This window comes from Prionailurus viverrinus, chromosome D1, assembly GCF_022837055.1.
Source record: "Prionailurus viverrinus isolate Anna chromosome D1, UM_Priviv_1.0, whole genome shotgun sequence".
In the NCBI taxonomy this organism is placed as follows: domain Eukaryota; kingdom Metazoa; phylum Chordata; class Mammalia; order Carnivora; family Felidae; genus Prionailurus; species Prionailurus viverrinus.
The window spans coordinates 55,392,961-55,420,693 of NC_062570.1; the positions used below are offsets into that span (position 1 = coordinate 55,392,961).

At 58.0% G+C, this 27,733-nt stretch overlaps 2 protein-coding genes across 5 annotated transcripts in view; both read right to left on the reverse strand.

Annotated features, from left to right (window-relative positions):
• The window catches only part of CAPN5 (calpain 5), a 52,271-nt gene that overhangs the window by 11,552 nt on the left and 12,986 nt on the right, over positions 1 to 27,733 (reverse strand). For all 4 annotated transcript variants that reach the window (XM_047877763.1, XM_047877764.1, XM_047877766.1 and 1 more), the window contains exons 2-4: positions 23,500 to 23,744; positions 17,235 to 17,366; positions 1,775 to 1,983 (exon numbers count right to left, since the gene is read on the reverse strand). In XM_047877763.1, coding sequence (XP_047733719.1) covers positions 1,775 to 1,983; positions 17,235 to 17,366; positions 23,500 to 23,664 — 506 coding nt within the window. In that variant the 5' untranslated portion in view covers positions 23,665 to 23,744. The remainder of the gene's footprint in view (positions 1 to 1,774; positions 1,984 to 17,234; positions 17,367 to 23,499; positions 23,745 to 27,733) is intronic.
• Positions 9,278 to 17,220, reverse strand: OMP (olfactory marker protein). Its single transcript, XM_047877767.1, has one exon. It carries the CDS (start codon positions 11,579 to 11,581, stop codon positions 11,090 to 11,092), a length of 492 nt encoding a protein of 163 aa, XP_047733723.1. The 5' UTR covers positions 11,582 to 17,220; the 3' UTR covers positions 9,278 to 11,089.

Below are 27,733 nucleotides of genomic sequence, written 5' to 3' on the forward strand. Positions count from 1 at the left end.
GGCAGTGCTGAATGTGGATGTGAGCAGCTGAATGGGACATACAACAAAACAGATTACATAAATTGAAAATCCAGGCCCACAAAACAGCAACACAGGCTTTGGACGGTAACCTATAAACAAAAAGAGGCATCAAAGATATTAAAAGTTGCTGGTGGGGGCACCTGCATGGCTCAGTCGATTGAGCATCCAACTCTTGATTTCAGCTCAGGTCATGATCTCAGGGTCGTGGGATTGAGCCCTGTGTCGGGCTCCACACTGAGCATGGATCCTGCTTAAGATTCTCTCTTTCCCTCTCCCTCTACCCACCTCCCACTGGTTCTCGTTCTCTCTGTCTCATTCATAAATAAATAAATAAATAGATAGATAGATATAGATAGATAGATAGATAGATAGATAGATAGATAGATAGATACGAGTTGCTATTGGGAGGGAGCGCGGAGGTGTGGAGAGGATGCAGGGAGCGCAGGGAGGGAGACAGGAGTGGGGGCAGGGCCTTGAGGGGAGGGCAGCAAAGTTTCCTGAAGGGGGAGGAGGCCTGGTTAACTCAGGTGGCCTCAAACAAGGAAAGGGAGCAGAGGGGCCCAAAAGAATATGCAGGAGTATACAGGTGACTTTTGTTACCTTCTGCCCGGATTTCCATACCTTCTATATTTTACCACAATAAAAAAAAATTAATAAAACTGCTACCTAAATACGAGCAAGCCTACTAAGTGGCTCTCACGGGTTGGGAGAGGGGTCTGCACCTAGGACCATGGAGACTCAGTGACCACCAGGGGGTGGGTTTTCCTTTCTTAGGACTGAAAATGGAATCTGTCAATGTGTTTCCTTGAGGTTTTTTTTTTTTTTTTTAACTTTATTTATTTTGAGAGAGAGAAAGAGACAGAGAAAGTGCATGAGTGGGGAGGAGCAGAGAGAGAGAAGGAGACAGAGAACCCCAAGCAGGCTCCACTCGGTCAGTGCAGAGCCCAACATGGGACTCAATCTCACGAACTGTGAGATCAAGACCTGAGCCGAGATCAAGAATCAACACTCAACTGACTGAGCCACCCAGGCACCCCTTAAGTTTGTTTTTGATGTTGGGAGCTGTTGTTTTCCTTTTTCCTTTACACACACACACACACACACACACACACACACACACACACATGCACAGTCCAAGGAAACCAACCAATGGGCCTGGGAGGAGGAACCAGGGAAGGATTCTCAACAGGGCTGGTGGGCTGGTCTCTGACCCCAATGGCCCTCCTGCTCCAGGCCTGCAGGGGCCTGAGCAGGTCTCTCTGCCCCAAAGCCCTCCAAAGCTCAGCAAACCTCTGCTTGTGCCCTTGCTGGGGACCCAGGGCCTGGCACAGAACAGGAGGAGGGGTCAGTGGAGACAGAATGGATGGACAATCAGTCAGGAAGACGGATGAGTGGACGAAGGGGAGCCCAGCCGGCGGGGAGGGCCCACCCACCACGACCAGCCCTGGCTCTGAGATATCACATCCTCGGCAAGGCTGCCAGGGAGGGCTGGGTGGCTTGCATCTTTGGGGAAAAACCACCGACCCGAATGTGAGCCCTGGCTCTGCCCTCTCAGCTAGAACAAGGAGGAACCATTCCTCCCTTTGTGGGTTGGTTTTTGGGGACTGGACACCAGGTCCCAGACCTTATCTGCCACAGAGTAGGGTCCGCTGGCCGTGCCCTGGGCACCCCGGCTAGAGCAGCACCCAGGTGGAGCCCACAAGGCGAGCCGCCCCAGCCTGGCCACCCGCCCACCGGCCCTACCAGCACCTACTTGGCATAGGCCTTCTCCACCAGGGCGCACCAGAACTCGCTGCGGGAGTTGGAGTGGCAGTAGATGAGCTGGTTGTTGACCGTGGGCAGTCGATCATCAATGACCACGTCCACCCACTCCCCAAAGCGCCAGAAGTGAAAGTGGAAGATGCCCGCGTAGGCACTGGGTTTCTCAGGGTCCCACTCCTGCTCCTTCCAGTCTGGGATGACCTGGATGGGGAGGGGGACAGGACAGGAACGCAGTGACGGTCATATCTGGCTTCCTGAGGAAATGGGGGTCCATGCCTCGAGGGAGTCAAAATAGAAAGGAATACTGGGTTCAGGTCTCATCTCTGCCACGAACCAATGTGGGACTTGGGCGAACCCTGCTCCTCTCTGGGCCTCAGCTTCCCTTTTCTACAGTGGTTGGAGGCTGTCACTCTGGGCTTCCCCTTCCCTTCCTCGGGGCTCCCTGTGCACCCTCCAGCGCTCAGAAATCTATTACACCAATTCCGGTTCCTATCTGGTGAAGGGTGCCGCCACCGCCCCGTCCAGCACCGGCCAGAAGCAGGCGGCCACATCGGCCTCCTCCCGTTCCCTCTTTCCAGCCAGTGAGGCCACTCGGAGCTCCTACATTCCGCTAAACTCCTTCTCCTCTCTGTCCCCAGCACCACGCTGGCCCAGCCCCCATCTCCTCGTCCCAAAACACTATAACCTGTGGCATCAACAACCACCTGTGCCCTCACCCTACACAGCAGCACAGTAATCTTTCTGATCACGTCGCCTTTCTAGGAGGTGAGCTCCAAATCCTTAATGTGCACTGCCCTACCCCCAGCTCCAAGGCTGGCTTTTCTAACCCCTTACCCTCCCCCCCCCCCCCCCGCCCCCGTTTTCTCCTGCTCCAGGCTCTTCCTCTGCTCGGAAACTTCGCACCTGCTCTTCCTTCTCTTCTTCACCCAGCTGATCTCACTTGCCCTTTAGGGTCCACCCCCTCCTCCAGGAAGCTCTCCTTGACTTTTCAGACTATAGGCCAGGACCCCTGTCGGTCCATTTCGTGGCCCCTGTCACTTCTCCTCAGAGACCATTACCACAATTATAATTAAACAACTGTGTGACACTGAGTTCAATTCTGTTACTCGCACTGAAATGTTAGCTCTCTAAAAGCATGGGATGCATCAGGTTTTGTCACTGGTATATGCCCAGCACATACATGGTCCAGGACCTGGCCCAGACATAATACTTAATACACACGTGTTAACCGAGTGAAAAAGTTCATAGGCATTGAGCGGGTCTCTGACAATAGTATTTATGGAACATCTCGGACATGCCAGGTGCCATGCCCAGGACTGCCATGGCTTATCCCAGTTTAATCTGCAGGATAACCCTGTGCAGAGATTACTATCATCCATCCCTCCTTTACAGCTAAGAAAACTAAAGCTCAGAGAGGGCAAGTAACTTGGCCAGGGTCACCCAGCTAGAAAACACACATTCTCTGGAGTCAGGCAGACTGTGTTGGAAGCCAGGGTTCAGACCTGTGACCTGTGGACCGCTCTGCACTGGGTCTGTGCTGACACCGAGGACCCGGACACATCAGACTTGGTCCCTGCCCTCAGGAAGCTCTTAGTCTGGTGGGAGAGGCAAATGCTGAGGCTGACAGGGGGAGCATGGGGGAGCATGGACAGAAGGGAAAGGTGGGCCCGACCCTGCAGGGCCAGAAGCCACTTCCCAGCAGGTGTCTTGACAGCTGGCTACGGGCGTCCCCCAAGCAGACGCGGCACATCTGGGCAGCGGGAGGTGGGCACAGGAGGGAAAGCCTGTCACCCTCAAGCCAGGCTGACTTGCCGGTCCTGCCCAGCCTGGGACCAAGTGGGGCTGAACCCACTGCGACCAGAGGCAGCCCTTTCTGGAAGAAAACCACCCTCAGGCATGGGGGTGGGCACCCAGGCATCCAGGCTGAGGAGCCAGAGATGCCGCAGAAGGCCGTAAACCCCAAGGCCCAGACCAGATTCTTCTGCCAAAAGCCACTCCCCAACCCCCACGCTCATTAAGAAGGCTTTTGTTTACAAACCTCTTACCATCAACGAGGATGTTGGCGAAGACAAACGGTCCCTTGCGAGACACTGGAGACCAAGAAAATGAAAATGCCAACCACAGTGAGAGGCGCACTTCCATCCACGGAGCCCGGCCCGGTGCCAGGCACACCTTTCTCTCTGTTGCCCCTGACCTTTACCGCTACCTTTTGAGGCAATACTATGGGAAGTTGCTGGCACAATGTTGCCCGTGGGCACTGGTGAGGGAGGCAGGACTCACACTCAGGGTTTCAGGGCCCTCTACAGTGTCTGCAACCCAGAAAAGGCTCTATCCTGGCTGCTCCATTTTCAGTCAATTCTGTGTCCTTTCTGAAACCTCCCAGGCCAGCCTCTGCCCCAGCCCCCCGGCGCTCTCTCCCACTTTGCGCTCAGGACAGAAAGCTGTATCAAAAACGGGGCACCTGCAGGATGGGTTATCATCCCCACTGCACAGACAGAAAGGCTGAGGAACGAGGAGCTGCCCGAGGGCACAGAGGGATAGGGAGTCCGAAGCTGAGCACACCGGCCTGGCCAGTGCACCCTCCTCCACTCCTCCCTGCTCTGAAAGCTCTGGACTGTGTGGGGCCCGGGGAGGGAGGAAGAGGAGCCCTCACAGGGCGCTGGGAGGTACTTCTGGGGATGCAGGGGGATCATTAGCCAAACCCAGGGCTTGGCTCTGGGCCCTCTGGGGCTCGGGAAGCAGCTAATGAGGCTCTAGGGCCTGCAGATCCTGAGTTAGGGATCCCTGTGGGCCTCAATTTCCCCTCCTACGTCATGGCCAGTGGGCCCAGCATGGCCAGCTTCTTACCCCCACAACCCCTCTGCTGCCAGCAGGGTACTGAGTGAGAGGGAGGAGACTGTCCAGGAAGGTGTGCTCTCACGGGCACACAAACCCTCGCACACCACATCCAGTCATCCCAGGAATCGAGGAAGCAAGCAAAACCCTGGGGCCACATCAAAAGATTCAGGAACCAACCTAAAGAGGCTCCCACTGGCCAAAGAGGGGCCAATCTCAGCTTCGGTAAGGATGCTTACTGCAACGGATGAAAACACATCAAATATGTTCCAATCTATGAGACCACAGCGATACTTACAAATAATTAGTCACTACTGGAGAACAGCTGGGAAATAGACTCATTTTTTTTAACAACTGGAAAATTAAGGGCAAGAATCAGGATTTATCCCACCTTTTCTATACAGACTGTACCACAGGGTAACCAACAGAGGAAGGGAGGTGTATATCTGGAGGTGAGTTGCAGCTACGAAATGAGGACGAAATTAGAATATTAGACTCCTATTTTACCACCGACAAATAATGGATTTAGCAATGGTCGTTGGTGGCTTCTCCTATCACAAAAAACAGAGACAACTAGATATCTCGGGCCCTGGGAGAGAAGCACACAATGTCTCCTATGAAGCAGTCATGCCAAAACACTTGGACCTGACCCTTGTCGAGCCTCTAGGGGTCAGTCCTTTGCGGGAAATGTATGGCACAGAGAACACGTTAAACACGGCCACAAAAACAAAGGCAGCAAAATCTAGATAGCTGGAAACTCGACAGGCCAGGTGGCTTCAGCAAAGAAATCTCAAGGAAAACAATAAAAGATGAAGGGAAACAAACCACTGGAGTCGCGGACCTTCGTTTGGATCTGATTCCAGCAAAGCATAAAACATATACACGTTTATGGCAGAAACTGGAAACCAAAACTCTTACTGGGTATTTGACGCTATGAAGGAAGTATCGTAAAATGATTTGAGTTGTGTTATAGGATTATGGTTACAGAGCTTTGGTGTTTTTTGTTTGTTTGTTTTTGTTTTTGAGGACTCCTGATCATTCAGAGATGCATCCAGAAATATTTACAGATGAAATGGGAAGCTGCCTGGAGGGCGTGGGAGGGAATAAGAGGAAACAAGACCGACTGCCAGCTGACAATTGTTGAGGCCGAGGGATGGGTACGAGGGAGCACATGAAGACATCTCTCGCCTCCCAAGTGAAATGCCCCATCTCCACGGCCACCAGCTCCTCAGCCTGGCATTCACAGCCCTGGGGCTCCGCTGACTCTCAGGCTCGCGCTGAACACTTGCCTCCCTCGGGCCCCATGGAAATCTACACACCTCGGCTCTGCTCATGTGGCTCCCTCTGCCAGTACTGTCCCAATCCTTGTCCCTCAGGGGCTAGCTCAGCAGCAGCTTGCAGGGGTCTCCAGGCCTGGTGCTCCCGCAGGCTCTTTCCCTGATCCTGGGAAGGGAGCTTCTAGAGGGCAAAGCTGAGCTCCATTCACACCCAGATCCCCCCCAGCCACCCAGCACCCCACCCAGCATAGGGCCTGGCCCAGCTCCACAGCCGGCCAAGTCTTTCCGGAAGGAAAGTCTCCAAGTGCCAGCCACAGCACAGCCCTGACCGGCTGGTGACCTTGTACCCACTACGGACACACTGCCAATCACAGTGCACGGCAGACTTAGGTTCCGACTAGGCCACCGCTCTGAGCCTCAGTGTAGGCATCTGCCTACCCTACTCCAGGGCTGATGTGAAAAACAAAATGGGGGCACCTGGGTGGCTCAGTCGGTTGAGGGTCCAACTTCAGCTCGGGTCATGATCTCACGGTTCATGAGTTCGAGCCCCGCGTCGGGCTCTGTGCTGACAGCTCGGAGCCTGGAGCCTGCTTCCGATTCTGTGTCTCCCTCTCTCTCTGCCCCTCCCTCCCCCACTCACGCTCTGTCTCTCTCAAAAATAAACACACATTAAAAAAATTAAAAACAAAAAGAAAGAAAAGCAAACCAAAATGGACAGTGGCCTCAGAGGTGCTGCCTTAACCGTGGAGGGCTGTGCACATGTGAGGGGTCATCCCCGCTGGGGTATGCGGGACAAGCACGTGCACTCACACAATAATCTGCAAACCTTGGGACTGGCACGGACCTCAGGTACCTAGTCAAGCCTCCCAAGAGGGGAAACATCAGCAGCAGCCCCCTGTGCAGATGGGAAAAGAGAGGCCTGAGGGGTCAGGGCACTTACTTGGGCTGACCCAGCAGCAAGGAAAGGACTGTGTGGGATTTGTAGGCCCCCTGGCACCACTACAAAATCAGCCCAGAAACCTCAGGTGATGGGTGTGCCACAGCCCCCCCTGATGCCCTGGTGCCTGGAGCACTCCAGGCTCAAATCCTCCTGGGACTGAGCCATGGGACACACAGGTGTGAGTGTGCAAGTGCATGACGGTCAGTGTATGGGGGTGCACACAGCATGCATGTGTGTGAGCACCAGTGTGTGTGTGTGTGTGTGTGTGTGTGTGAGAGAGAGAGAGAGAGAGAGAGAGAATGTCGATGTCAGTGGGGGGGGGGGGGGGGGCACACAGGGAAGGAGCTTTTCACAGATTTCTGCCTGCGACCCCAGAGGGCTAACTGAGAGCATTTCTGTAAAAGGCCAGCAGGGCTGCAGGCTGTCAGGCTACAGTGGGGCTTCCTGTGTTACCCGAGTCAGGTGAGGGGAGTCCCCAAACCAGAAGGTCCCTGGTTCCTCAGTTCGCAGCTTCTGATTCCAAGAGTCTCAAATTCCCGAGTTTCAGATGCCATGACCGGACGAGGCCAGGAAGTTTGCCCCCCTCCCCCCCACACCCTTGGGAGAGCAGAGCCGCGTCGTTCGCCAGCCGGAAAGCAGGAGGTGATGCACCTGCAGGGGCCCAGGGTTTCCTGTTCACAGGGCACAGCCAGACACTCAGCTGCCCTCAGAGACCTGCGTGGGACCCCAGCCTTGAGGCAGCCCCCCCCCCCCACCACTGCTGGGCTCCCTGCTACATTGTGAGGGCTAAAGATCCCCTCAGCTGTGCCCATCCTGAGCCTGGTGACAGTGTCGGAGAAGAATCCACACCCTCCTGTCCACTCTCCAACCAGAGCCAGGCCTGGCCCCTGCCCATCCCTCCCCACACTGTCTGCTCCCAGAAGCACTGGGCTGCTGTGTTGCATCAGGCAACTCCCTTCACCTCTCTGAACTCTGTGCTCCTCCTCTGTACACAGGTTGTCCTGACACTCCTCTCAGAATAAGTGAAAAGTGAGACCATGTGTCTACAGTGACTGGGAGAATAACAATGAGCAAACGGAGAGAGGGCGTCATGTACCAGCTCATGAGGGGCTCTGAGTGCTTCACTAACTCATTTAAGCTTCATATGGGCCCTACAAGGAGGCACTGTCATTAACTCCTGCCAACAGACGAGGAAACAGGCTCAGAGAGGCTGCCCAGGGTCACAGGTGGTCAGTGGCAGGCCCCTCGCCACTGCACACACTGCCTGGCGGGGGCGGAGGGGTGGCGAAGGTCAGGAAACGGCAAGTGTCTTCACTCTGTGTTCTTGTGGGTTCCATGGAAAATGGGTCCTCATTTCCCGTCCACTGCACTCCTCCTGACCCAGTCTTGTCTCTGCCGGGGAGGAGAACAGGGGTGGAAGGACTAGGTTCCGTTGCCCCCACCCCTTCCAGAGGCATCTTTGGGAGTGCATGGAGGCTGTGGCTGGAAGGGCAGGGCTTGGGGAAGAGAAACAAGGTGGCCACAGCTGACCCGGGGAGGGCTCCAGGGTGCAGGGTGGGGATGTGAGACCTGGCTGCGGGGAGCATTTCAAAGTGAAGGTCATTCCCCAGCAAAACCCCAGGTGTGGCCCCTGAAGCAGGACCTGACCGTGGTCGCTGGGAAGAAGCTGGCCTTGCCAGGGCCTGGGCCCTCAGGAGGGGTGGGGGCACCGTCCCCGCCCCTTCCAGGGGGCCACAAAGTCTGGTGCACACATGTACCCCTCCTTTGGCCCCTCCATACCTTCTGTGACTTTGGGCAAGTGACCTCATCCTCTGGGCCTCTTTGTCTCTGCCCCAAAGTGAGTGAGCTCCAGACAGATGACAAGGGGACAGAGTCCTAATGAAGGGTCAAGTGGGGCACTAAGGTGGTGTCTTCTCTGGTCATCAGGGCAGGGGCTGCCCGATGGACTTGTATTAAATGGATGACAGAGGCTCAGTGAAACCCAAACCTAGGTCTCACCACCCCCCTCCCCCGCCACTCCCTGTCCCATCCGCCCCCTGCGCAGCCAGCCTACAAGGGAGGGAGATTGTGCGTGGCTTGGTGCATCCCCACCCATCCCCTTTGGGCCCCACCTGCTGAGGACCAGATGCCGCCTCCCTGGGGCCCCAGCATGGCTCTCTCCACGTCCCATACAGAAGCTGGTCTGGGGGCCTCTGGAGAGGTCTCAGGGGTGTTGGTACCTGGTTGGGTGTCGGGAGACCTGTTTCCAAACTCCATCCTGATGTCTGACCTTGGCCCAGTCACTTGACTGCTCTAGGCCTCATCTCTGAAAGCCGCAAGGCGGGTATGGGAATGTGGGAGAAGGCCCCGGAGGGGCGCTCAGGGCTATGAAGGGACTGAAGAGGGCTGTCAGAGCTCCTGAAGCGGTGGGGGTGGCTCGCGGTGAGAGACTGCACACCGCGAGGCAGAGGAATAGAGGCTTTATTGGGGACACGCAGCGCATGGGGTGAATACGGTAGGGCAGAGTGGGGGTACGGGTAGTCTGCACCATGAGGGTCCCCAGAGCAGCAAAAAGGCAAAGGGCAGCGCCATCTCCAGGGGTCTGGACTCCCCTAGTTGTCAGCAGAGAAGGCAGGCAGGCATTGCTGGGACTTCAGGCCCCAGAGCTGAAAGTCAGAAACGACCACAGCCAATTCCCACCTAAAGAATCCCAAGGGACGCGTGGGTGGCTCAGTCATGAAGCGTCCAATTTCGGCTCAGGTCACGATCTCACGGTTCACGGGCTCTAGCCCTGCGTCGGGCTCTGTGCTGACAGTGCAGAGCCTGCTTGGGATTCTCTCTCTCCCTCTCTCTCTGCCCCTCCCACACTTGTGTACTCTTTCCCTCTCAAAATAAATAAAACTTAAGAAAAAAAAAAAAAAGAATCCCAACTCCAATACCTGCTCCTCTTTGCACATTTCCAGAGTGGGGGCTCGCCCTCCCAGCAGCCCCAGCCACTGGGATGGCTCTCAACCTTTCTCTCTCAGGGTGTCTGTTCACAGGGTCCTGCAGCCCTCGATGGCTCTGCTTCGTGAGGAAAATGGGCCTGTTTCTGACAAGAACAAACCAGGGCTGGCCTGGAGACAGGGTGTTGGGGTCACTTCCTGAGGTGCCAGCCAGGCCTGCCCCTCCCTCAAAGAAGGCTCACTGGGCCTGTGCCTTCCCTGCCTGGGAACCTGGAAGAAACCTGACATCCCAGCAAAGAATCTACTGTCTCCTGCTCCAGAGCTCCCAGCTATCTAGTTTCCCCAGGCAGAGGGAGACCCCTTCACTATACTGTTCCCCACTTCATTGTATGAACCTCACAGGCTCTCAGCTCAGGGGGTCCCCCTCCCCAAGGCCATCTTGGCCAAGCCCCTGCTAAGGGCCACCCGCAAACCAGCTGGGCAACTACGTAATAGATCATCTAAAATCAGACTTGCACACAGAGCAGGTACAGACTCTAGAATATAGCCTTATGAATATAGCGTGCTCTATCTCAATATATATGCACAAGTACAGATAGAGACATCCCTCTGTAACATGTTATATGTCCTCTCCCTGTCACTTCTCCCTCCTGAAGTCGTTCTCCAAAGAGCAAGAGGTGGCAAGCATAGCTGCTAGCCTGCCAGTCACTCCCCACTGCCCAAATCAAGCCCCGCAGCAACCCTGCCTGAAGTCCCGAGGCCCCTGGGGCGTCATGGGACCACACCAGGCCCGGGCCAGGAGTAAGTGCCTTCCTGGGTCCTCAGGCTGAGTGTTCACCTCTGGACTTCTGTCGCCAGGAGGGTACCAAATGCCCATGTGTAGATTCCCCAAGGAGGCCGCTCTGTCGTCAGTCTCCCCATCTCCCATCTCCAGAGGAAGCCCGATGGCGGGGAACTTGGATCTCTCTTTCTGCGTGTCTACGTCTGTCTCTCTCGGTCTCTTTGAGTCTCTGTCCGGACAGCGAAGCAGAGAGAAAATAAACGCGCTCGGCCCCCTCCATCTGCCCACACAAGGTCAACCAGGCTTCATGGTCTACAGCAGAAGCAGCAGCCACCGGTCCAGCTTCTAGACTACAAGTCCTTTGCGTCTTCCTCCCGTGAGCAGGAGCGCCAGCACCATGGAGAGGAGAGGAGGAAGGACACAGGCTCAGGGGGTCCCGGGCGAGCTGAGTACAGGCCAGCAGCTAGAAGAACGTCCTCAAACACATGCCTCGGGGCAGGGGGCACGGGCAGGGCTGGCACGGGGAGGGGGCAGCAGCGAGCAGCTACCGTCAGAGCTGGTTAAAGACCACGGAGGCCTTGAGGTTGGCGGGTTCCAGGCCCTCGCTGAAGGCGATGAGGAAGTACATGACCTTGCGGATCTTGGCCAGGTCCGACAGGCGCTCCCCGAACTCCAGGGCATCGGCCTCATTCCAATCCATGGTGTCCGAGTCCTCCTTGTGCCAGAAGATGGCAGCAGGGTCCAGCAGCTGGCGCGTCATGAGGTTGGTGAGGTCGGGCGTCCAGTTCTGGGAAGTACCCGTGATGGTGACCTTGCCCGGCTTGTCCAGCACGACGTCCCAGCGCTCAAACTGCAGCTTCTGCTGCTGGATGAAGTCAAGGCGGTACACGGACTCGGCCGGCCGCAGCAGCTTCTCGCCGTCCTGGCGCTTCTCCCCGCGCTGCTTCAGGCTCTCCACGCGCAGCCGCATCTGCCTGGTCAGGTTGTGGTCCAGGACCAGGGGCATGTTGAGCTGCGGTGGCTTGGGCCCGTCCTCCGCCATGCCCAGCTGCTGCTGTTCCTCCGCCGTCTGGGAGCCCGGTGTGCCGGGGCCTCGCTGCCAGGGCGAGAGGCCACCAAAGACGCCCCACCTACCCCTCCGCCCTCCCCCGTCCCCTCCCCTCTTGGCCACTGGCCCTTCCCGGCCTTGCCCAACCCTCAAAATGGGGGTGGGAGTCCCCAAACGCCTCCTCTCTATGCCTCGAAGAGACTGTAACACAGGCACTGCAGGCAGGCGGGAGGCGGCCGGGCTCCTCGGGGACCAGACTGCTGATGTCACTTGCTGTGGTAACCGCCCCAACTACCTGACTCCCAGGGAAGGGCTGGGGGAGGGAGGCTGTGTGGGGCAGTAAGAAGGGGCGGGAGGTGGGGGGCAGCCGCTCACTGTAAGGAGAGAGGCTTTACTGGGGACACCCTGGCAGGAGGGTAGGGGGAGCAAGGAAGGAGAGGCCTACTGATTTGAGATGTAAAGTCACCCTAGCCGAACCCTGTAGCCACTCTGACCCAGAGTCACCCTCACCACTCCACACTCAACCCCCAAGGCCTTCGATCCCATTCCCAGGGTCCCTGAGAACCCTCCCCCCAGCCCCACTACCAGGACTGGCCTGACCACCACCATCTCTGACCTAAACCCCTGTTCCCAAACTTCAGAGGTCATCAGAATCAGCTGCAGGACTGAAACACGATTGCTGGGCTCCAGCCCCAGCGCTTCTGACTTAACAGGGCGGACAAGGCCTAGGAATCTGCACTTCGAGCAGCCTCCCGGGTGATGCTGATGCGGCCGGTCCAGGGACGGTCCTTGGAGAATCACTGACCCACGTGATTCCTGCCTGCCGGCCCTGCCTCCACGCTGCACCCCACGGCAGCCCCACGCCCAGGTCTCCTCCCACTAGAATCCCACCTCAGTCTTCCCTGGGAGACTTGAGGCCGAGGAAGAATCTGACAAACGTCCTTATCTCCAGTGCCTGAGAGGTGGAATCAGTTCAGCTATTACGTTCCGGTCAATGGAAGAAGTGGAATACGTGAGTGCATCTGGGAGCGGGGTAGGGGAGAGGGGAAGGTGCCATGACATGCCACATGCAGAAAAGAGGACAGAGGCACAGGCCAAAGTGTTAAGAGCTGAAAACGATCTGAAGGGTCTAGTGGACCACAAGCACAGACCACTGCTAGATGGAGGCTAAATCAGCCAGTGGGATCTTGGGCTACGTGGGTGACATGTACATGGGTGACATGAACAAGAGTGTCACCAAGGTCACCAAGGGAGACAGAGCATCTGGTCCTGTTAAGATAACACCTCGAGCCCTGAGGTCAGCTCTGGGGGTCGCTGGTGGCAATTCCCTGAGGGTATTCGAGAGAATGCAAGAGGTCAAACTGCCTGACCCTCACAGAACCTTTCTAGCTGCAGGGAACAACACGGCTGAGGAATTACTGTTAAATTAAGCCAGCACCCAGAACAGAGCATGCCACACAGGAGGTCCTGGGAAAATGCTTGTTGAATGAATAATGAATAAATAACACTGATAAGAGAACTGATGTGTTAGGGGCCAAGGTCGACTAGAGGAAGACATCTGCGTAGATGGGAGAGAACAGAGACATGACTGAAGCCAAAAATGAGGTTTGGGGGCAGGTGTGTGTCAAAGTGCAGGATGAGGGAGATGCCTGGAAGGTGAGGGCGGCTGAGGGTGAAGGCTGATGGGGATACAGACAGGATCTGAGGCTGGGATGGTGAGGGCGGGTGCCAGCTGCACAGGCAGAGGAATCCCTGGGACACAGCAGTATTTGGGGTGGAAAAGGCTGGGGAATTGGTGGTGCCGAGCCCTCGGTGCCTGGGTGGCAGCTGGGTCGCTGTGGAGCATAGGGAGCAAATGGCATAAGCCTGGAGGGGTTTACAAGTGGAGGGTGCGGTCTGGAAGCAGCACTGAGGAAAGAGAGGATGCCAGCCCCATCTCTGGACCTGTGGGATGCTGGGGGAGGCGTTCAGTTTCTACTGGTGGGGACCCTGGGGAGAGCCTGGTCTCAGCCTGGCCGGGTTACCGACCCACCGGAGGAGGCTGAAGGTGGAAGTCGTCTGGGCCTCAGACACACAGGGCAAGAGGGAGGGGCCGCGAGAGGTGAGGAAGGCCCGAGTGGGAAGGGAGGAGAGGAAGGGGGCAGGAGGCTGCAGGTGGGGCTGGGCCCACTGCCATCCACAGATCTCTGCTCCGCCCCCAGACACCCTGGGAAGACCCACTAAAGCCTGGCATAGGGATGGACGCAGGAGAAAAGCAAGGGACCAAGTTGCATATGTGATTGCAAAACTACATACTGAAAAACAAAACAAACACCCCTTTAACCCCAACTGGAAAAACTGACGAGGAGGAAATACAGTAACCCCTTAACGCTGGCTGTTTCTGGCTAAAGAAAACCTTAAGCAACGTTGTATTTATTCAAACCTTCTGTCCCCAGTACCTAGAATGGTGCTCGGGGCATAGCTGGTGCTCAGTTAAACTGGGATGAGTGACCTGCCATGAAGCTAAAGGGCATGAAATGCACATGTAACAGGGGCAGGGGTGGGATGGGAACCATTTTAAATAGAACTAAAAAAGAGCCCAAGCCCTGCCACCAGGTGCCTCTCCCAGGCCGAGCCCCAGGACCGGCCACCCCCCAACACTCCCCTCTCAGACATCCAGGCCCTCACTTTCTCTCTGCTCTCTTCTTCTCCTCCGGCCAGAGAGGCTCGGGGCAGGGATCAGGCCTGGGACTGCACCAGACTCTGGGGGAGGTGAGCTCACAAAGGACCTTGGGTCTGGCTTGGGCCAGGTCACGCTTGATAGCAGACGCCCCATCCCACTGTCACATCCTGATTTCTGGTCCACAAAACCTGGTCACCCGAAAGCCCACTGTCCCACCCCTCAGAGGATGTACAGTCAAGGTGAGGAGACCAATATGCCCCTACCAGGGATCCCATAGGAGGGGGAGGCCCACCGCCAAGGGGTGCATCACAGAACAGAGAAACAGGCAGGGCACACAGAGGTGGGGCAGGGAGGAGGATTTAACACGTGTAAATTGCCGTGAAATGCCACAGGTTCCCCCCCACCCCCCACCCCACCCAACAGGCTCTTTCTTCCTCCTACAACCCTGGGGACTAGAAAGGTCAGGCTGACACCAAGGCGAGGGGTAGGAACCTGACCTGCCCGATGGCATGTAACGACATGGACCCCAGCCAGAATCACACCCAGGCCTGGCTGGTTTCAAATCCTGTGCCCGCCAGCCCCAGGCTGCACCAAGAACTAGAGGTAAGGGGGTGGCTTCCTGGAGGAGGGGGTACGGGTGTTGAGGGCACGATGCAGCAGCATGTGAGGTTAGGCATCCCCAGAGTGAGGAAGCTGGGGGGAGCAGGGGTGCAGCTCAGGCCGAGCACCCCTGTTCCATGGAGGAAACAGGGTGGGGCAGGGGAGGCCCTGCAGGGTAATGTGCCCTAAAGTGAGGGGTGACAACAAACAGGGCCTGGTCAGCAGGGACAGGAGGGGAGGCAAGGCACAGTAATAAGCTCCCCAGGGCCTCCTGCCTCCTTCTAGGACCCGGGAGCTGTCACCACAACAGCACCCGGAGGCAGAGTGCAATTAGCCAGGAGCACTTTGCTCTGCTCCAGCCCCCTGGGGACCCAAGCTCCTGGATATCTGCCTCCTGGCCCTTGAAGGCTCGAGACCAGCCAGGCCTGGTGCCCTGACATCCTGCAGGAGGAACCTTCAGCCCACAGACGAACGCAGACCTGCCACAGCATGGATGACAGACCTCCCACCTGTGGGTCTGGGGCCCCTTCCTCCACTCACTAGATAGGGAGCTGCCCCAGGGCACTGCCTAAGGCCAGGCCCAGCACAGAGCACACAGCAAACTGAGGCTCCTCCCTACAATGGCTAGAGAGCCCATTCCCCAGGAGGGGACACAGCGGGTCAGGCTCTGGCCCCACGAGACACAGGGTAGGAAAGCGGGCTGTGGGGCTGCTGGCCAGTAGCTGGGTCCAACAAATTGGAGAAGGGCTCTGCTCTCAAAACCTTCTTGAGCATTCTCTGTGCCAGGCTCCTGCTGGGCTCACCGACAAGCTGTAGTTGGGCCAGCTTTGCCCAGGGGGAGCTCATCTCAAGAAGGGAGACCACAGGTAAACAGGTGATTATAGGGCAGGTAGGAAGTATAGGGCCAGCCCTGAAGGATTCCTGTGTGCCACCTCCAGCCCCAGACGGAGCCCTGACCAAACTAGGAGTGGGCTCAGAGGCAGGAGGACCTTGCTCTGGGCTCAGAGAAGGGGTTTGGAGCCTGGAATCAGGGGGGCAAGGATAGCTCTATACCCAGCGAACAGCACTGAGCCCCAACCCCAGTGAAACGATCCCACATGTGGCTCTCTGAGGCCCTCCCAACGTGGACATCCTACAACTACCCATGTCTACAAGCTTCAGCAGTGGCCTTTGCTGAGGGCCCTACAGCACCTGTGTCCCTACAGACCATCAGGAGCCAGGCTCCAGGAATACCCACCCCAGGGTGGCTTTGAAAGGTCACACCCCCGTCCAGAAGACACAAAAATAGAGCACCTGCGACAGTCCCAGCCTTGGCTAAGGGCACAGCTCCCTCTGATGGCTGAGGGACGCCACAGACAATAAAAACAAACGCACTGCTCCTTGGTCCCTGCTTGCCTGGGAATACCCATTATGTTGTACGAATATGAATTATCATAACACTGGCAATGCAGACACCATTCCCTGAGCACTGCACCCTGAGAACAGTATCTCCTTTTGCCCTAACAAACTCCCTGAGAGGGAGCTACCCTCATATCCTGGTTTTCCGGATGAGTAACCGGAGCTAATAGCGACCACATGGCGAGGCGGGGGCTCCAACCCAAGCCATAAGGCTGAGGTGCCCGGAGCTGGTCAGCCCTGCCGCCAGTTCCTCGTAGGAAGAGCAGGAAGGGCAGGGGTGAGCAAGGGGCAACGACCTGTATCTGCTGACACGGGAACCCAGGATGCAGTCCCAGCTGATTACTCTTCAGAGACCAGCACTCCAGCGTCTACTCCAGCAGCCCTGCCTCCCCAAGAAGGGACCGTGCAGTGTGGGGGTAAGGGGCTGCACTGCCGAGTGCTGTCACAAGCGGGCGGAGCGTCACGAGAGAGCCAGTTCTTCCCAGCCTAAACTCTTGGTGCCGCTCGAGAACATCAGTGCTTGGAACCAAGAATCACGGAACAAAATCATCTGAACCACTCCTGCTGACCAAGTGAGGAAACTGAGGCCAAGATAAGGGCAAGGACTGGCCAAGTCTCGACAGCAGGTACTGGCAAGGGGTCTCCTGAACCCCAATGACTGGGGTCTCCACACTGCACATGATTCAGGTCGCTTCCACATTTCACAGGTGAATATTCCACCAAGTGGCTACGGGGACACTGTGGGCCCCCACATGTCAGGTGGGGACACAACCGAAGGCCCCTGGGAGCCACACAGCTTGCCAGCACTTAGGTCTGGGGATCCTCAGCTGGCAGGTGAGGGAAAGGTGATTCTGCTGCTCAGCCAACGCCGGGAGCCCTGGTGTCACCCCGCGCCCCACCCCTGCACAAGTGTTCATAAAGTCACCTCTGCAAGTTCAGGCTGCACCTCCCCTGTCCAAGCGGTGAGGGCCCCACCCCACACCTCACCTTTTGCCACAGTGACTCCCGGGAGGCGAGTGACGAGCAGGCCGCCACAAACCAACAGTTGCCCACTTGGCCCTGGTGCAGGTCGTGGGAGCTGATGCCGTCCACAAAAAGGCGGGGGTCCTCACATATGTCCTGCGGAGAAGCCAAGAGAAGACCTCACTGTCAGCGTGGAGATTCGCCACCTCCCCTGACAGACTGGGGGGCCCCCTGAGCGGCCAGTTGGTTTTCTCCGAATCCAGCTCCCCCCTCACACCAGGTGCGGCCTGGAATGCCCTTCTCCCATCGCCCGACTGAAGAACTCTGCCCTTCTCCCAGAGGTTCAAATTGATCAGATGCTATGGAAGGTCTTTGGGGGACTGGACCCTGGGCACCCCCTTTCTCCTGCCCTCCATGGTCTTCCCCAACCACCCAGGGGTCGGTTCCCATCATGCTCCTCATCCTCCAGCATCAACAGCCCTGCAGCACCCACACCAGCCCACCCTCAGGGCCCCCCTCACAAAGAGGGTGGGGCCCCAGGGGGGAGACAAACACCCCACAGGTGATGAGCGAGTGGCAAAGGCAGGGAGGAGCAGGGAGCTGACCATGCCAGGCCTCACGCCGGCACATCCTCAGGCTACCTCGCTGGATCCTCAACCCACCCCAAGAGTGTGCAGTTGTTACTCTATTCTATGGATAAGCAATGAAGCTTCAGAGAAGGGCAGTGATTTGTCAAGGTCACACAGCAAGCAATACTGAGCAGAGCCGTTGAGCAGACATCCACAGAGCTTCTGGAATGCCTTTCGTGTGCCCAGTGTGGGCCCAACGGGTCAGCGGGGGCAGGGGCTGGGCATGACAGCAGTTTCCTTCCCCTTCCCAGTCCGGGTCTCTGCTTGGGGCATGCGTGTGCCCGCCTGTGTCCTGAAGCATCTATACTCCACGGAGCTGGGAGGGAGTGGGAGGTGGTAAACACTGAGACATACCTACCATGTGCCAGGCATCCTGCTGGCACCACGATCAATCCTCACCATGATCCTGAGAGGTGGGTACTGTGCCCATTGTACAGATGAGGAAACTGAGGCCCAGAGAGGTTGAACAACACGCCCCAGACACACAGCTGGGTCTGCCTCCCTATCAGCTGGTTCAATCACAACCCTGCTACTGAGGTCCTACCGCACGCAGCCAGTAGAAGTCAGCAGAGTCAGGAAGATGGAAGTCAAATTCCTGTTTCCCATTTACTGGCTGTGCAACTTTGGGCCGGTGGCTCAACCTCTCTCAGCCTCCATTTCCTCACCTGTGCAAAGGAAGCAGATGATTATCCCTGCAGGGTTGTGTAAGGACTCCATGGATTATGGAAGCCGGGCACTCGGCAGGGAAAACGGGGCAAAGGGCTATCGGTCCTCACTAAGAGATCTGGGACTCCGGTTGTCACCTCTTCCTGGGAAAACCTGGGTTTTGGAGGGCCAGATTAAAGGCCAAAACTCCCCTGAGGGTGTGAACAGCTCCAGATAGGACTCCAGGGTGACCCAGAGCCAAGCCACAATTATGGCTTCCCCATAGTACAGACTGTGGGATGCCACAGGTCTGAGTAATATTGCCCCCGGTCACGGAAACACAGCAAGGCTGTGCTATCAGGAAGCAAGGGCAGCAAGAAGCCTTGCCTCCCTCCCCGCTGCCCTCCTTATCTTATTTCCTAGGCTCTGGCCCACACCCAGCTAGACTGGAGCCAGACGGAGCCATGACTTAGCATCTGCCTCCCTAGAATGGCAGGCAGGGTGGGAGTGGAGGGGCGCCTCATATCCGCAGATCCCAGCCACATCCCCAGCACGGGAGAAGAGACAGCCACCATTTGGCGTCACCAGGGTCTGCAGAGATGACCTCCTAGTACCCCTCCCCTTCAGATCTTCCCGCCAAGGCCCTGGACAGAGACAGAACGGCCCATCCGTTCTCAGAGGAGGATGCTGAGGCCCAGCAGGCAGTGACACTCAAGGTCACCAGGGCCAGGATCTCAAGACCTATGTCTAGCCTTCCACCTTTCTTGGGCTATCGAGTAGGCACAGAGCACAGAACTAGTCAGGGAAATTCCGGGCCAGGGGGAGGGCCCTTGAGGAGGAAGAGCTTGACCCCGTCATGTGCCCACAGCTATGACAGCAGGAACCCAGGCTGCCGGGAGGCGGTTACACCAACACAGCAGGCATGGAGTGGGTTGGTGGCTAGGGAGGCTCGACTCCAAATTCACCCCAAGATGGGATCCAGCCACAGCGCTGAGACGCACGCCTTCTGACACCATGCTCGTCTGGGCTCCCGGCCACCTCTCTCCCGTCCACACGGTCCACACTGAGGTTTGCCTTTGGGCCACCCTACCGGCCTGCGAGCTCCAGGGCAGGGCCCAGGCCTGACTCCGCCCACCCCACGACCAGGGCCGGGAGCAGGGCTCGGCAGGTTCTGCTGGGGCTGTAGGCAGGATCCCGGCGAGAGAGGGCAAAGTGGCACACAGGACTGGGCCAGTCAGGCAACTGCTGTGAGCCCCAGGCCAAGCCGTCCCCCAGGGCTAGGAGGTGACAGCTCCTCTCCTCCACATATTTCTCTCTGGGGCATGGCCTTCTATGCTTTCTACGGCTTCTACGCCTGCAGTCACCTCTCTTGCCTCTCAGCCTTCAGCCAGTCAGACCGGCTCCACGGGACACAGTTCAGAGCCCAGAACCATCTCCCTCTGGGGCACAATAAGAACCTCAGGTTTACAGGCCCGGTGCACAAACAGGAATGCAGCAAGACAGCGGACCCAGGGCACATTCTGCCTCCCCTTCCACCCTGTCACCTCCCTCTGGGGATCTGAGATCGCGATAGGAATCGACCACACGGCCGGGGAAAGGCCCGGGAAGGAAGCAGTCCCTCTGTCTGCCTGGGACACAGGAGAAGAGGGCAGGTTCTCAGGAGCACTAGCCTGTGCCCCACCCCCTCTGCAACAGACCTGCCTCTCCATCCCCCATCCCCTGCTTCGCCTCTCTTCCCATAGCAGTCCCCTCCTGCAAGGCCACCCAAGCACACGCACAGAAGGGAATCTTTCCGGAGGGGTGGCGCAGAGGCCCGGACGGCTGGCCCCGGTGAATCTACCTGTTCCATGGCACAGGGGCCTACCATCCAGCACAGCCAAGGAGTGGGGTCTTCACCAAGTGCTTGCGTGATTAACATGAGCCCAGGGCTCGGGGCTGGGGACCCCCAGGCCACCTTGGGAGAATTCAGGGAGGTTCTAAAACACACCTGTTTGTGGAACCCCTACTTGTTCTCTTTGGTTCCCTTTGGTCCCTTTGGTTCCACCAAAGGACCTACATGCACACTTATCTCCAGAGATGGGGAGAGGCTGGATGGGGCAGCAGGTGCTCTGTCCCCACAGAGATGAAAAGGGGCCCCTACTAAGGCCCTGCGCCTGAGAGAGGAGGCAGCCCTTCATACCTCCACACTCTCGGGATTCCCCCTGAGTCACAGGCCTCGCTGACAGTGTTCCTCTCTTATCTCCCTGGCCAGGACTGTGGGAGGCCAGCAGGCCTTGCCAAACTGGAAGGAACAAAGAAACAACGAACCCAGAGGAGTGAGCCATAAGACAGGTGCCCTGGGTGGGTAATGAGGCGGACAAGGCCTGGCCCCACCCACAAGACAGGGGTCTTTCCAGGCAGGGCGAGCTCTGGGTCCTCAACCCGGGGTTGGCAAGGAGCAGGTGGGTGAGAGAGGGAGCCGGTTTGTCATGTGTCCCCCTTGTGTTGACACCACAGATACCTCAAGTCCTTTCAACCTCCAGCAACCATGATCAGCAAGTTATTCTCCCCATTTACAGATGAGGCAACTAAGACCAAGGTCATACCTCCCACGGCCCTGCCGGGAGGGAGGGCCAAGTCCATCTGAATGAAAATCCAGCCTCCTCATTCCATTTTGGGAGAAAGCAAGAGGGCGGCCAGCAGGGAGGGAGGCTGACTGAGGAGATCCTCAAGAACAGAGAGGCCATGATACTGACCAACCTAAACGAGAGGGGCTGAAGGTGACGTGGGAGAAAGAAGGCCTTCCCAGGGGCTTCCCAGAAAGGGCTCTTTGCTCTATTTGTAAACAGTCAGGTCACAGGCCCCAGGAAGTGGGACTCCATGGAAACACGGCCGCCTCAGGACAAAGTTCCATCTCACTGGCCAAGAACCAAGCAGCTGGGAGTTCATGGTCACCCCACTGGGCTAGTCTCGCCCCACCCGCCTGAGGCAAGCCGGGCCTGACTTTCTGCTCCACCGACCGCCCATCCTGACGGTGCAGTGAGGGCCTGCCCGATATTCGAGCCTGCACCACGCAGCAGGCACCGCTCACACACCCACCATCCTGCACACCCCGATCCACACAGTCTGGCCTCCTCATCCAACACCACTCAGCCGTGCCTGGCCTTGAACCGCCTCCCAAACCCAGAACTGATCCCCCACAGCCACCTCCGAGCTGCACTCGGGCATCTCCCAGCCGACACCAACCACCACGGCAGGGGCAGCTCTGCTCCTCCTCTTTCAGTGTCTAGAAAAGACCGGACACCAAGCCCAGTGGGGAAGGCAGTGAAGAAGGGGGCAGCATGGCAGGACTCCCAAACTGGCCGGGAAAGAGGCCCAGAGAGGGCAGGTGACTCCACCAGGATCACACAGCAGGGGGAGGCCGAGCCCAGCCATGTTGGCATTTCCTCCTCTAGCACAGCAAGCCCAGCTTTCCCCAGCCATGCCTCGCCAGCCTCCTTCAGAGGCACAGATCTAAAATGTCTGGGTGCTGGCCAGAGGGCAGGACAAGGGCAGCAAAGGGGTGGAGTGAGGAAGGCAGAGAGCTCAAGTGTCTCCCCCTCCAACACACACACACACACACCCCCAAGGCCTCACAAAGGCCCTTTGAGGCTGGTCTCCTTCCCCACCCACCAGACAAAGGAGGGAGAGGAAGGCGTGGGGGTAGGGGTTCTGAGAGGCAAGAATCTTGTGGCCAGGAGGCTTCTGGGAGTTCTGAAGAATCAAGGCAGCTCACAGGGCCGAAGTGAAAGGTCTGGTGTCAGGGTGGAGGGCCAGGTGAGGCAGGACTCCTGGGTCCCAGCATGGCTCTGTTACCGACTCCCTGGGCAATCAGGGCATTGCCTCCCCCTTCTGGCCTCAGTTTCTCCACCTCTCAGGTACCCCAGTCCAAGAAAATACACAGGATTTTTTGAAGTGGAAGGGACTTGAGATCATAGCCTAGGAAAGGGACATGAAAACTAAATTCCATTTTCCCAAGATGTCTAGGAGGCTGGAGGGAAATTTGTAAAATGCAAGTCTGACCCTGTCACACCCCACAGAAAGCCTCGCCTTCCAGGGCTCCCACGGCCCCAGAGCGCACCAGCCCCACCGACCCTAGGACCCAGGCTTCCTCGTCCCCTACGTTCCTGCCACGTCCCAAATAAGCCTGAGGGTTTCAAGTCTCCCACGTTTTCCAGACTGTGCCGCCTCACCCTTCAACTGTGAGATGCCTCTTCGGGTTCGCGGGCAGCAGGGCACAGCACAGTCCCCTGCACAAACGTCCCTCCCGTGTGACCAACTCAACACCAGCAGCCTCCCAGTCACCCAGGTCCCAGGGGTGCCCACTCTCACACGCAGGAATCGGGGTGAAAGAGGACGAAATCATGTCATGAGGCCAAACACTTCTGCTCAACACGGTCTAGCCTCGGCGACCAAGGCTGGGACGGGGGTGGGCAGCCAGACAGATGCCGTGGAATTCACCACTCTCAACAGTGATGGTGCCAGCTGCCTGGACTGGGTGCCAGGTGCGGGGCCAGACTTGTTCATGTGCTATCTCTTCTAATGCTCCCAACAGCCCTGTAAGGTGCTATTGTTTTTCACTACTATTAACTACTTACCATAATAAATACTTTCATTTGCAGCAAATGACTGTTCCAAAACCATCACGAAAATAATCAGCAAACTCCTTACACTTCACCATCACTCTACATTTTACTAAAAATAGGTCACATCCACATTCACCTCATTTTTGGCCCAAAACCACCCTGGGAGAAGGTGGCAGGGCGGAGGGCCCCATTTGCCCTGTGAGGAAGTTGAGGCCCAGAGAGGGGGCAAAATCCCGGCCAGGCAGTGATGGCCACAGGGTCAGGGCCCATGCTCGTGCTCCCTATCCAGGTGAAACCCCGCAGCAGGAGGGTCCTCCACTTTCTCAGCCACCCGGGGCCTCAGGATGACCAGCCACCGCCCTGTCCCCCGCAGGCTGCTCGCCTCAGTTCCGGTTGCGACCAGACACTGACCTTGGGCCGCTTCCACCTGACAGTGGGCCCCGGGGTGCCCTTGTAGTACAGGGAGTCGTCGGTGGCCGGGAAGTTGGGGTCCTCGAAGAGCACCTTCCTGCGCAGACAGGCCCGCTTCAGGGCGGAGTAGTTCTGGTCCTCGTAGGGCTTCACACACGAGAACATGGTGGCGGCTACCCCAGCAGGGGAGGCCGAGACAAGGCAGCAGAGAGCTGAGGTGGGGACGTGGGTGGCTCCGGGGGTACCTGGGAGGACAGGAAGGTGAGGAGATCATCACTTACCGAGGACTGGAGGACCCAAGGCACACGGAGTCAGGTGACCCTTGTGTGCCCTCCCTGTGGCCCTGTGAAGCGGCCCCCTCATCCCCAGATGACAGGCCAGGAGCCGAGAGGCTCAGAAGCGGGGACAGACACAGCTGCTACTTGCACAACAGGGACAGGAACCAACTGACCTGACTCCACATCCTGAATCCTCTCATTTCTGATGCTTAGAGGGGGCGCCAGCCCACAGGCAGGCCAAGGGCACAAGCACAGTGATGCTGGGGCTGCCTGGCCACACCCACCTGCTCCTTCCTTTGTCACCAGCCTTTCCTAGACCTGCCAGGGCCGAGTCAGGCTCATGGCCGACTCAGCAGCTCCCTGGCTGGTGCCGCACACGCAGGAAAGCAGCAGCACTGCCTCCAAGCTTCTCTCCCCTGGACCCTCCCCGCGTGGTAAAGGCACATTTCTGTCCCCCGTGGAGGGCGCCCCCCTCCAGCCATCCATCCATCGTTTACATTCTCTGTCAGCCCCACCCTCTAGCAAGCACTGCCTTCTGGAATAAACATCTCCTCCTCCTCAATCCTACTGACCTAACCTCCCCTGAGGCCCCCCATCCCTCACTCCTAACCTCCCATCCTCCCAAGCCAGACTCTCGCTGATGACCTCCCAGACCTCACAAAGGCTCACTCCTGAACAGTCTCATCTGGGTCCCCAGGGGCGACGGCACTGCTTCTGGCTCCTCCCCCACCTCTGGCCTCCCTCTTCCCCTGGGGGCTCTGGGGGGCTGCACCAAGCCGTGTTCTGCTCACCATCTCTGCCTGATGACCCCCATCTCCCTGTGTTCGGTCTGGGCCCCTCTTCTAGGCCCCCAACCGGGCCACCCCTATGAGGTCCCGGGGGTGCCCACAGCCATCAATCCCAGACTAAACCCTTCGCCTCCCTCCACACCTCCCCGGGACTCCGGTCCCAGGAAGCAGGACCGTAAGCACCCATTAGACCGGAAGCCCCCAGAGAGCAGGGTCCACTTGGTTTGCTCCTCCTGTGCAGGCGGCCCCTGCACCGAGCTCGACACAGAAGGAGGCTGTACACGTCAGCATCCTCCCTGCAACCCCCCTCAAGCTTGTAGCCACAGGTAACCAAACTGGAGGGCCACTGACCGGAGCGACAGGGCCAGGGAAGCCCTTCAGGAGGGGGCGGGGTGGGGAGGGGCCTGACGCATGCTCAGAAGACCAGGATCTGACAGCCCCTGTATCTCAGACTCCATCTGGGCTGCTGGCAGAGCTCCACCCCCGCCGTCCGGGTCTACGCATCCTGGGGCCTGCCCAGGGAACACTGCAATCCTACTGGGGCATAGGCCCTGACTTCCCAGCCCAGCTGAGGGAAACCGAGGCAAGGTATGCTGGCTTCTGGGGTGAACACAAGTTTGAAAACAAGACTGACGTGGGTGCCAGTCCCAACTGCGCCTCTCACCTGCTGTGTGGCCTTGAACAAGTCTCCCTCTCTGAGTGCCCATTTTCTCAGCTCCACAATGGGAGCGATATTGCTTTAAGAACCGGAAGATGCCATTGCCGAGAAGACGGCTTAGCAGGCCAGAGAGAGGGGGATGAGAAGAGGAGGACACAAGTCACCTCTCATTGCCAAGAGAGCAGCTCCGTCTCTCCGGCACCTGCCATGTGCAACCCAGCAGGCAAGAGGCAGTATAGGAAAACAGTGCTGGGAAGTCGTTCACCGCGTCCATTTTTCAGGAAAGAAAACTGAGACTCAGGGGAGGGGCCTTGCCCACATTCCATGGCAGAGCCTGGACTTGAACTCACATCTTTTGGTGCCTCCACCTTGGCCTGGTGACCCCGTGGCACAGGAGAAAGGGCTGATTCCACACACTCTGGCTGCGCCAGGTTCACGGGAAGGGAAAGACGAGGGATGTGACGGGGAAGGGAGTAGCAGGAAGGGCAGGAGGTGAGATGGGCGGTGAGTGTGGAACTCGGAGGGGCAGCAGGGAGAGCAAGGAGGGCTCACGGTCCCTGGCCGCCAAGGACACACGGCCACTTCACCTTCTGCCCCACATCCATACGGGGCCTGCTTGCTCTGCTGCTGTGTGACCTCAGGCCAACCACTTAACCTCTCTGGCCCCGCCTCTTCCAGGAAGGCCCAAAACACTTTCAGCCTGGGAGGCCTTAGGGAAAGAAGAGGGGAGCCTGGAGAGCCAGCCCCTGGACTTCTGACACACAGCCACTCAGGGGAGTCATTAGCATCACAGCTTCCAGCAGGGCCTGGTCAGGAAGCAATTAAAGCTGTAAGAATTAGATCAAAGAAGCTGAAAGCAGGATCCCAGAAATCAGCTCTAGCAGTTCCAAATTCAGAGCCCAGAGGGCCCAGGGAGAGGGAGCAAGCTGGCTGAGGCGGCACAGCCAGGTCGGCCGGAGAATGAAGATTCTGGTGGCCCTCCAGGCCACATGGTGGTCAACGCTCCCAGGAGGCTCTGCTCCCAGGGAGGCCGGAAACAGGAAAGCCTGGCTGGGCCCAGGCCAGGAGAATGGGGGCCAGGCCTGGCTGAAGGTCCAGCCCTGGCTCATCTCTCCAGCCTCACCCCTGCCAGCAAGGCTGCCCCAGCCTACTTAGGCCAGGCTCTTCAGCCCCAGCCTTTCTTTGCACAGCTTGTACCTCATGACGACTGTCCTCTCACACCTTCGGCATGCCCCAAGAATACCTCCCACTCCACCCATTGAGTCAACACTCCCACGGGGTCATGGAGTCAACATGAGCTCTGCCCCCCTCCCGATAGCTGCAGGCATCACTGCTGAAGGCCGCGCGGAAACCAAGAGTCAGGAAAGCCGGCTTCCAGATCTGGGGGCTCTTCTCAGGGCTCTTCTCTCTGGGCCTGAGTTTGGAGCATGGCACACCCCGCTTCTGAACGTCTTCACACTGTGCGTGAACCCGCACTGACAGGAGAGTCCGAGTTTCCCAGCTGCTTTCAGCAGCCCTCTTCCCTCTGCCCCTGCCAAGCTCACCCCACCCCTACCATTCTCCACGCCACGTTCAGTGCTACGAACCCCCTGCAGTTCCTGTAGCTGTTTACTCGGAGCCTGTGCACGCACCGTTCCTTCCACATGTGCATACCCGGAGAACCGGTCATCGTTCAAGGCTCAGCCCAAGTGCCTCCCTCCCACCCCCAGCCCGTCTCCTCTCCCCCTCCACAGGATGGGAAAGCCTGTGACGGCACCCATTACATCATGCCCCATCTGCATAGGACTTATCCATCTCCCCGGCCCAGCCTACACCCCTGCAGGGCAGGGCCCGTGTCTAGCTCCTCTCTGTAACCTCAGGGTCCAGCACTGGGGGCAGGTTCAATACATCTGTATTGAGAGAGAGCCAACACGGGGGATGTAGGAATCCCTTCGTGGATGGGAAAAACAGGCTCAAAGCGTGGCAGGGACTACCAGAGAGGGTCAGCTTGCCGCATCTGAGCCTCACCAGCTCTCAGGTCCTGAAGGCAGGGCCTGCCCCTTCCCACGGCCCCCCTCCCTCCGACTCCCACTGCAGCATCCTCACCCCTGCTGTCGCGGGTGCTTCACAGCTGCACCCGGACACTCCAGGCAGCCAGCGCTTCTCCAGCTCTCGGTGGAGAGCTGGCTCTAGTTCCCCGATATCCTACGCTGTGCGACCCTGGACAGGCCACAACACATCTCTGGTCTGCATGGTCCTCATCTGGAAGGAAGTGCTCATGCGCCAGGGTCTCTGGGAGGATCAAAGGAGACACTGCCGCACAGAACTGCATTTTGTATGCTTCGATGCACATGCTCCTGAGGGATGTCGATGCTGACGTCCGGGATGCACCTACAATGTGTCCACAGCCCTGCCAGGAGGGCGAGAACAATTCAGGCTTCCGCCCCCAAAGCACTTCATGGTCGAGTGTGGCCAGAAGACACAAGGCACGTGGAATATGTCACCTCAGAGATTCCGGCAAGAGCGACGCA

Coding starts and splice junctions, on each gene's coding strand:
- OMP (XM_047877767.1), bottom strand. CDS start 11,581: ATGGCGGAGGACGGGCCCAAGCCACCGCAGCTCAACATGCCCCTGGTC.